The sequence below is a fragment of the Monopterus albus genome, unplaced genomic scaffold (genome assembly GCF_001952655.1).
Source record: "Monopterus albus unplaced genomic scaffold, M_albus_1.0 scaffold194.1, whole genome shotgun sequence".
Taxonomy (NCBI): Eukaryota; Metazoa; Chordata; class Actinopteri; order Synbranchiformes; family Synbranchidae; genus Monopterus; species Monopterus albus.
The window spans coordinates 1100779-1110942 of record NW_018128074.1 but is presented as its reverse complement, the minus strand read 5'-3'; the positions used below and the strand labels follow the sequence as shown (position 1 = coordinate 1110942).

Sequence of the window (10164 nt, the reverse complement as noted above, 5' to 3'; positions counted from 1 at the left end):
ACTTTCATTGTTTATGAACACACAGAAAACCTCCAGCACAATAGTAGTGTTTCCTCAACTGAAAGGCTGCAGCCAACTGTTACTGTCACTGTTCAGTGTATAAAATGTAAGAAAATAGTGAAATTGTACATCATAATTCCAGTGAACATATTCTCTTGTTTTCTTGGTTTATGCATTAGTCCAAAACCCAAAGATACTGGGTTTATTATCACAGAAAACTATCAAAGCTATTTGCATTTGAGAAGCTGATACTAGTATATTTTTGTTTATTAAAGTAGTTTTTAAAATAATTTAAAAAGTAAATGGATTATCTGTCAACTGACTAAACAATTCATTAATTAATCATTTCAGCTCCAGATTCCTGGTTGGTTTCTGGGGAAACACTTAAACTGGCAAGTATAGTGGGGTTCATCAGAGCCCAACAACAAATTATTGCCTTGGGATTTCCTAGAAGACCATGCTCTCCTGGCACTGGGTTCACTGAAGTGATGAGAGATGAGCCTTTTCTGGTGACTAAATGTGCAGCCATTATCCTAGAGCCAGAAACTGACATATTAATAATAATAATCATACCTAAGGCTAAATGATATTTTCAGAAATATGAATTGGGCTTGTGTAAAGCACTGATTAATTTTGGGGCCTCAAACCACAAAATTAAAAGGATACAAATTAAAATGTTAATTTATTTACATGTTATCCAGCAGTAGCCTATAAAGTGTAGTCTAATTACATTTAGCCCCACCTCACAACATTAACTATTGTAATACAGTAGTATAGAATAACATAGCCTACATTATTCTGAAATGGGCCATTCGTTTTTACTACTTAGCCTATATTTTGATGGCAAGACTTTGCTACTTTTACTTGAGTAAAATTGGAATGGATGACTTTACTTGTAACAGAGTAGGTTATTTCTAATTGCCTTTTTGTGATATCCTGGGAGACCAGCGGAGCCTACGTCTTCTGCCAGTGAACGTTTCCATATATGAAGCAGAAAAGACGAGAGCAGATTGAAACGACTGTCTGCTCCACATGAACATCGTTCATTGCAACAGTCCTTCACATTTTCCACTTCATCGCTGGTCTACAACAAATGGCATCTACCATTATATTACAAATAATTTGTGTTATTAACATATAGGCTAGTAAACTGTAATATGCAAAACAATCCTTATGTTTACATTTGCGCGGATGAATATGTTCAGGTGACACCTTCACGCCTACCGGGACTTGTTGTTTAAACTGTCACTTTGTGTAGCCTAGTTTTATTTCTCATGAATGTTTTATATCAACTCCTACTAAACATTTACTTTATCGCCTGTGTCCAGTGGCGTAGGCTTGGTTTCAGAAGAAAGAAAGAAAACATACACATTTAGCCCTATGTACGTTTTAGACACTTGAGATGCTTCTCATCACAATAGCACCAGGGAGGCGTCTGTTCTTCCTACATTATGACACCGTCCCCAAGAATACAGACACAATGGTCCTGCAACAGATGGTGACGCCCCCACAGTCCTCCACATCATGGATTCCGTCTGGGATCCCAGGAAGAGACAGAAGACACTCACACAGCCTAATGCACAGAAAAACCTTGTCAGGTTCTCCAAGATTTATATTTGTATTACTTTGCATTGGTTTGTGGCCTTGATGCTTTATTTTTCATACTTTGGTTTTATGAAGAATTACTTACAAACATAATTTTGAACTGATGACTCAGAAATTTGCCAGCCAGAGAGAATAGTGCATCAGGCTGCTTCTATGGGGTGTCAGAGTTGAAAACCAGGTTAAATAAGAACTTAAGCAGAAGTAACATAGCAATAACATTTCGCACATCTCATATACAGTATATATACAGTATCTATCTATCTAGTTGTCCACCATGAGGGCCCAATCAGAGTGATCTAAGGAGGTGTATGATCAAGATAGCATTATAATGCTCCCCTACAGCGGCAGATGCCTAAGTAGCTGGTTAGATGGAGAACTCCAGCTTGAATTTCTAGATATAGCCGACAGACGGATGCCCCAACAGCACAGAGGTGAAGCCAGAGCCAGTTCCCCCTCAAAAGGTGTGAAAGATGAGGAACCCCTTTAGCTCTGTGTACTGGGCTGTCTGATAAGAAGGACACAAGGACAGAACAGTTGTCACCGACTTAAATCTGTAAAATTCTTATTATAACAATAAACAACAGTGTGACCATATGAAAGGGCTTGGTCATAGAGATGAACTAAAGGAAATGAACACCTCAATCTACAGCTCCCCTCGGCTTTACAGAGCTTTATAGTCAGTCTCAGGACATTGTTTAGCTGTCTCACCTCAACTTTACTATCATCACTCTCATTATGTTGTTTTCAGCTCTAAAACCCCATTGTATGCCACCTACTCAACATCAAATGTCAGAACGACGAGCTGGTGAACACAGTGGAGCATTCAGTAACTATAGAGATATTTCCCTCAGGGAGACAGAGTCACTTAGGAGTTTGAGCACTCAATTAAAAATATGACCCGATGATGGCACTAGATGAAGAATTAGAGGATCAGCAAAGTTACATATCATCCTGAGGGGAGCACGACTGTCTGCAACAAATTTCTTAGCGATTATTAATCTAACTGATGTTGAAACAAACACAAATGTCAATGTCATGAAGGAAAGTCAGGGGACCCCCAGTCTGTAGGCTACATTCTCCAGGGAATGTTTGGAAAAACATACCATGGCAATCCATAGTTAACATATTTGAGTGTTGACCAAAGAGCTGGACTGCCCAACCAACATACTGTAGCTGGCATGCATTTATTGATACTACATGGCTGAAAAAGTATTTAGAAAGGGGAAAAGTAAGCAAAGACCAAATACAGCGAGACATACTGGGAGGTTGGATGGTGAAACCAGATGACCATTTTGTACCATGCCCTTATATTAAAATTGACACATTAAGCTGTATAGTGATAAAAACTGATGCATCTAAACTGCAGTTTGTAGAACTGGAGACATCAAACTGCTCTGAGTGACTGGTTGTTCTTCACATATTCCTTGTGGGTATGAACGATGGGTTTTCTTACCAGAGATGCCATTGGCTCAACTGACAAGGCGTGAAACAAGTATATGGCATTTTGCCTCCCTGCACAGCTTAACAGGTTTTTAGATGCAACACGGATGAAACATGTCAGCTCTCATTGTGTTTATTCAATTCCCAGGGAACAGTGATGTTAGGACTTGTGTCCTACATGTACATGTCCAAATGTATAAGCTGATGAAAACAAACAAATCACATGCACCTCATACATGATGTGATTTTTAATTTTGCCAAATAGAGGGACAAAGTAATTAAGAGTACAATTCAGTCATCTTCTAAGACAATATTTATCTCTAAATATATATTCTGAGAGCAACAATAAGTAATAAACCTTTTGTAATAAAGTGATTTGAATCTAAAAGCAATGCTTACAGGAAGAATTACAAAAAGGGGCTGAAAGCTTGACCCCTTAACGACCTTGCAAATGCAAAACAAGTTCACTCAATAACAAGCCGGTGTAGTGTAACTATCATCAAAGTCAGATGGGAGGCAACAAGAATGTTCACTGTTCAATGTCAGCCAAAGTCATAAGGCGTATAGCAGCAACTGGAGTCTAAATATACTCCATCTTTGTACGTTTTCTTATGATGAGTAGAAATATATTGCACTTTGAAGACAAACTGCAAAAATAATCTCACAGCTAACGACAGCAACAAGTACCATCAAAGAGAGTCATGCAAGTGGCGATGGGCTCCTTGGAGGCCTCTTCTGAGGTGAAGTCTACCACGGCGAAGCTGAATCTCTGTTGCACAGTCAAAGTGGTGAAGGGTTAATCCAGTACAAGTGGCAGGTCAAACCGCTGCAGCCTTTTTGTAGCTATTTGCACACTGGCGAACAATACATCTCTCCTTGTGTGGCTCTGTTTTAGTGGCATTTTAGCCACATCTAGCTGCCTGTCCTCCTGCCTGCTTTTCCTCTTGTGGCTCTTGGCAAAGATCACTTTTCCCGTAGAACACAGACGCCTGCATCGCACCGCTGTGTCGCCATTGAAGTAACAACCTCCCAGGAGTCGATAACTGGGTCGTAACATTCAATACTGTTGAGAAGTGAGTTCCCATCATATCTAGAGAGAGAAATGGGAGAAGCAAAGAGGAACTGAGAATTTGAACCATGGTAATCATCACTTTTTCACATAGTAATGTTGAATAAGGTTCCATTACTGCACTGTGCAGCCCACAGCAGCATTCTGTACCAACCTAAACACAAGTTCAGTCAATGTAAATGTACGGTGTCACATTATAATTGTGCATGTGTACCTTGGAGACCTGATAGCTTCCAGTCAGGTGCCACAATTAAATTATCCATATAAAATTTTTAACTTATGTGATAACAAGAGAACAAGAAAAAAACTTGCCTTCACAAAGTTGACTTCACCAAACAGACTTCACCTCAGAGTTTTAGTATTCACTGATACATTGGGGGATATTTACTAAACCTGTTGCAAAGTACTGTATAGTACCCGGCAATGGCGTAGAGACGTCCTCGGAGAACAGTTGCTCCTACGTAACATCGAGGAGTAGTCATACTGGCTACAGTGGTCCAATAGTCTGTTCTGATGTTGTAGACTTCAACAGAGTCAAGGTGTGAAACACCATCAAAGCCTCCCACTACATAGATGTGGTCATTGAGTAGAGCCACACCAGCCCCTGAGGACAGCAGGAAAGTCTCAGAGAAACATAAACACACAGATGTGAGACTAGTCCACTGTGTTACCCTACCTACCGGACCGCTTGGTGGCCATGGGTGTAACACTTGTCCAGTGGCCTGTGTGTGGGTCATACCGCTCCACTGAATTCAGAATATTTAGACCATCATATCCACCTACGAGGAAATATCAGGAAACGGTCATTTAGAGAAATAAGCAGCAAAAACTAATTAATTGTTTAAGTAGTTTTTCAAGCAAAAATGGCAAACATTTCCTGGTTCCAGCTTCTCACTTAATTTGGACACCGAGCTGGGCATTTTTGACTATTTTGTGACTTTTTATAAACCAAACAATTAACTAGTTAATTGAGAAGACAAGAGGCTGATTAACTGATCATGTAAATAGTTGCAAAGCTGACCACAAGCTCTCAATTTAAACTACAGCTAAAATAATTTAACAGTAATCATATTGGCCTGAATATGCAGTTGAATTTTTTGGGGGAAATTACATCAGAAAAAATAGGGTTTTATATTTGAGAATTAGATCATTATGGATAGAGGACTCAGCCGCTCCTATTGTATGGTGCAGCCCTAATATGACCGTCTGTATCCAAGTTATCACAGGCTGAGATATCAAGATTTTTTTTCCTCCATACCCAGACAGTATATAAGTCCACTGGCCACCACCAGACCAGCTCCTTCTCTAGCTGTCTGCATATCTCCCAGCATGCTCCACTGGTCAATGTTTGGGTCATATCGCTCCATGCTGGTATGACGCCGGCTGCCATCGAAGCCACCAGCAACATAGATCATATCTGTTCAGGGCCAAACAGGAAGGAACAAGATGGAAAAAGCTGTTTTGTTATGGTGTACTTTACTGAGATATAAAAAGACCTTCACACAGGATTTCACAGAAAGGGAACACCAATGAAGCCACGAGTCGTTATAACATAGACACTCCCTCACCTCCTAGTGTTGTGGCCCCTGCGAGGCCACGACGCACATTCATGGTGGCGACAGTGTACCAAACGCCGTCCTCATCTGCTGTGTAGTCCAGGCACTCGACAGAGCTGAGCCTCGACCGACCATCGTAGCCTCCAATCACATAAACTCTATCATGCAGAGACACCGTGGCCACGTAACGCCTTTTCCGTGCAATGTTCTGTTTAAGACACGCCTGTCTGTATTAGCCAAATCAGCTGAGATAAAATAAATGAATTCACAAGGTCATCTTTAATATATTCAACACTTACAGGAAGGAAGCTCCATTCTTGAGTTTTTGGATCATATTTCTCTACTATGTCTATTGGCGATTGTTGGCTGCCAAACCCACCAATGACCAACAGGACTTCTTTGGCACCTAAAGAGATCCCATGCATCACTTCTGTTATCAACAGCAGTGTGGATGACAAAGACAAAATACAAGAGACATAGCTCAACTGCTACTAAAAACAAAGTTCCCACCTAATCTGGCTTGTGTCCGAGGGCCCTGCATCTCGCTTCTCAGCTCTGGTCTTAAGTGAAATTTCTTGGCCTCATCAACAAGGTCTCGACATGGCAGGCTACACCGAATGAGGGGCTAAAACATGTCAAGGCTTGATTAATTAAGGGGGAACTGTGATAAATACACCGACACATAATCCTTCATTGGAAGCTTGGCATATTACTGCTCAGCAACTTGCAGCGTGTTATCTGGCTCACCTCAGCATCAATGACATCTGTAATGTAGCGGGGGGTCAGCAGTGGCATTCGAACAAACTCAAGCATGTCTGGCAAATAGGGCTCTCGCTCTTTTCGGTTATGTTTGACCCAGTTTAACACGGCTTCAAATACTGGCTCCTCTGAGTCCACCTACATACAGATATCACATACAAGTGAGAAGAATCACACTTCATTAGTAATGCAACCACTGTAGCTAAACAATACATTTATAAGTATTACTATTAATAGTTCAGCAATTGCAGTTATTTCTGTATTTGCAAGCATACAATGTACCAAAATAAGACAGAACAGTTTGATAAAGGTAAAGCAAGTCATAAATTATCACCCTAAAACCCTTGCATAAGAAAGATGACTAATAATACTGAGGGCTAATTATGCATGACTATGATTTACGTGCATGGTCTAGTTTTATTTCAAAAACAACATAAATGACAGGAAGAACCACTTGAGAGAACTAATGACCTATAAATCATAGTGTGACGATAACTGTGTTTTCACAAAAAAAGTTATATTATGGGAACAGGAATTTCCTGAGCACAAAGGTAAACATAAATAACCCACCCAATCTGCAAGGGTGGGTGAAGTATGGGGTGGGGGTGTATCCGTTTCTCTTTTGCACTCAGGTGTTTGAAAGACATGAAACTCAAGCTCAGATCACAACGTTAAAGACACCTCTTTTTACCATTACTGTTACTGCAGGTATAAACACAAGTGTATCAGCGAGCATATCTATCATTATTGTTATAGGAGTGTTCAGACAAAAAAAAAAAAAACCTTATTCATAGCATTCAGCGACTACAAATCAACCAGTCTCCACAGTGCAACTGACAATAACAGCAAAAAATAGAAAACATCAAGACACCCACTTTTCCTACCTGGATTTCATCACATTTTATGAGCTTTTCAACTTCTGTCTGGCTGAGCAACATGAACTCCTCGTGCTGAACCACTTCTGAGAAATGCTTCTGGGAAAAGAGCTCGGCAGCCTGCATCAGGTCAAGGCAATTGTGAGTTTCGGCAAAGTCACGAATACCCAGACAGTTGGAGGGATCAAGCTGACTCTCCAAAAAGTCACAACATGCTCTTTTCACCCCTGGGGAAAACAGATATATTTGTATATACACAAATGTATCACTCAAATCCATCAAGATCTTGATAAATCTGACATTCCTATCATCAAATAATTTGTCAACTCTTAGTTTGGAAATGCAGAAGCTTTTTTTTTTTTTACTACACTACACCTACACAGCAGTATCGGCTGGCTGAACTCAAGGTAAATCAAGCACCCCTAAATGTACCTTTGAGCTGCAGCAAGCACGCCGCAGGAAGGAGTTCTTGTACGTTCTCCACTGTGACTAACACAGTCTCTGTGTAGACAAAGTCCAGCAGGATCTCCATAGTCGATGCAGTGAGCCCCTGAATGTCAACAAAAGATTTCCCCTTCTCTGCGAGCTAAAGAGCCACAAATGCAGACTATCAGGCACAATGACAAAAAGCATATCATTCAGGTATTATCCTGTAGTTTAGTAAAGTGTAACACTGCATAGGAGACCCCGAGAAGGCCAGAAAAAGAAAATACAACATTCAGATATTTAATTGAGAAAGCAAAAATTACCCTCTTAGTTTTATTAGCCCACGTGTAATATGTTTTGTATAGCGGATGAATTTGAAACATTCCTCTGTTAACATTAAACAGTCAAGAAATAAAATAGTCTGTTACCTCGCTGGTGAACATGGCACAAAAGTAGTCACTGCAGGCAGCTAAGACAATCCGGTGAGCTGGAAAATCAGTGTTCTCCACCCTCAGAGTGATATCGCAGAGTGTGTTGCTCTTGCGAAGTGAGTTCATTGCATTGAGGATGGATTTGGCATGAGAGTTTGTCATGATATCTTTGGGAGCCATACTGCCTTGAGAATCTCTCAGGGATCTCAAACTGCTCCAGAAATCTAAAATAAACAGACAACCTGGTTGAGAACAGTCGCTAGTGGAGAAAGTATTTACAGCGAGTATAATAAGCGTTCACACTGTCAGACCTTTTTACACACTTAATGTATGAAAGCATCATTTGCTGAGTGAGCAACTGTCTATATACTCTGTATGTGTGCACAACATTTGTGTGAGATTTCAACAAAGCTTGCATTGCATAGACACAAGTACATATTTTTGTTACGTGTGATTTTTAAAATAGAGCACATTCGATATGATAGCTGTAGTCAGCAGATTCAGATTTCTCCTGCAAAACATATATTGCATTTAAATGAATATATAATGTTTTACTTTTGTTAAAGATTTCCCACGTTGCATTAGAACATAAATTACCCACAATGTTAAAATACTTCTTGCAGGTAAATCAGTAATTTAACACATTTAAATGGTCCTTTCTTCAGTGTAAGATAAGGACGTCTTTGAAACATTTTGAATGTAACGTTGGAACCTTAACTTCTAATTGAGTATTTCTGCATTGTGGCGTTGATAATGCAACTTACCGTTAAAAGATTTGAATACTTTTTCTACCACTGGGAGGCAATAGCTATAGCTACACATTAGCTAGCAGCAGCCAACGACAGCTCAGAGCTAACGTCAAAGCTAGACAACAACAACTAAGAAAACACAGCCATACAAAGTGAGCTGATGGCCAGAGGAAGACAACACAAGAAGCAACACACAGAGAAGAACATGTCAAGAATTTACATAATACCTGTCGCTGCAGCTTATTCAAAATGTCTAGGCTAAGTTGCTTAGCTAGCTAACGTTAGTAGCACCAAAGTCCCTTGTCCCAGCTCTTGATGTCAGTCACAATGCCTGGAGAAAGACTCTCAGCTACGGCTAAACCATGATGACCTCTGCTAGGTCACAAGATGCGCGGCCTCATTGAGGACACATATATGTCTGGAATTTCAAAATAACCTCATATTATTCCCAGTAAGAGTTTAACCAGCTTCAGTATTTCGTTGACTAAACTGCAGCGGGTCACCGCTGCACAGACTCCAGAGATTGGACGTAAACAGACCGTTACGTCAGTGTACGTGCGCGCCCATGAAACCCGGACGTGAGCCGCACATTAGAATCGTATGCCTCCGCCAACCAGTCAAGTTCATTCAAGCTGCAGTATAGAGTACATGTCTGTTCAGACTTAAATATGTAGAGAAGACGTTGGAGGATTTTAATAAAAGATATTAAGTGTATTTTCTGGCAAAAACGTATAATTCCAGTGCAAGTCCAACGCTACATACACACACGTTATGCACTGTGTGTAGGGGAGGGGGGTAACCTATTGCTATAATAGCAATGGACACTATAAAAAATAATAATATAAGGGAAAATTATAGAAAAATACAACTGAATAATATCCAGTTTCCAGTGAGCATCTGTCTTCACTTAAAAACTATTTTTACAGAGGAGTGCAGAAGACTCATTTTGCAACACCGTCCTTGTATCCAAGTGGATGTTTGTGCCAAATAGAAAAAAAATCCCCCAAGGCGTTCCTGAAAAATCAAGTTTCTGAACTTCTACCAAGTTTATATTCATGTGCACTTTGGTTAGTATTTGTGGGTTTCCTGTTCAACTCTGTCACTGATTGTTTTTATTCCATCTGTTTTCACTGCCATCTGCTGGAGTTGCTCAACTTCTACAGTGTCAAATGTTACAGTAATATTAATACTTTTTTCAGTAATGAGTAGTGTAAGGATCACAATTTCCCCAGATAAACTACAGAAACTGAACTT

General features: G+C 40.1%; 1 protein-coding gene across 3 annotated transcripts; it reads right to left on the bottom strand.

Annotated features, from left to right (window-relative positions):
* Positions 1-3884: 3884 nt before the first annotated feature.
* klhl12 (kelch-like family member 12) lies at positions 3885-9526 on the bottom strand. 3 transcript variants are annotated; one of them, XM_020617836.1, is made up of 12 exons: positions 9138-9526; positions 8159-8385; positions 7737-7890; positions 7305-7531; positions 6418-6567; positions 6181-6295; positions 5970-6076; positions 5683-5878; positions 5373-5531; positions 4795-4893; positions 4532-4718; positions 3885-4135 (listed from the first exon to the last, which is right to left on the bottom strand). In XM_020617836.1, exons 2-12 carry the CDS (start codon positions 8339-8341, stop codon positions 4009-4011), a joined length of 1704 nt encoding a protein of 567 aa, XP_020473492.1. In that variant the 5' UTR covers positions 8342-8385; positions 9138-9526; the 3' UTR covers positions 3885-4008. The 3 variants fall into 3 exon arrangements, with proteins under 3 accessions (XP_020473492.1, XP_020473490.1, XP_020473491.1); XM_020617834.1 differs by lacking the exon at positions 9138-9526 and adding an exon at positions 8926-9069; XM_020617835.1 differs by lacking the exon at positions 9138-9526 and adding an exon at positions 8926-9066 and having other exon boundaries at positions 7314-7531.
* Positions 9527-10164: the final 638 nt, after the last annotated feature.

Bases quoted from the DNA above. Each gene is read 5' to 3' on its own strand.
- klhl12 (XM_020617834.1), bottom strand. From the start codon at position 8,983: ATGTGTAGCTATAGCTATTGCCTCCCAGTGGTAGAAAAAGTATTCAAA. The intron at 6,296-6,417 runs GTGAGCCAGATA...GACATGTTTTAG, and splicing joins CAGATGTCATTGATGCTGAG to CCCCTCATTCGGTGTAGCCT. The intron at 6,077-6,180 runs GTGGGAACTTTG...GGATCTCTTTAG, and splicing joins TCGGACACAAGCCAGATTAG to GTGCCAAAGAAGTCCTGTTG.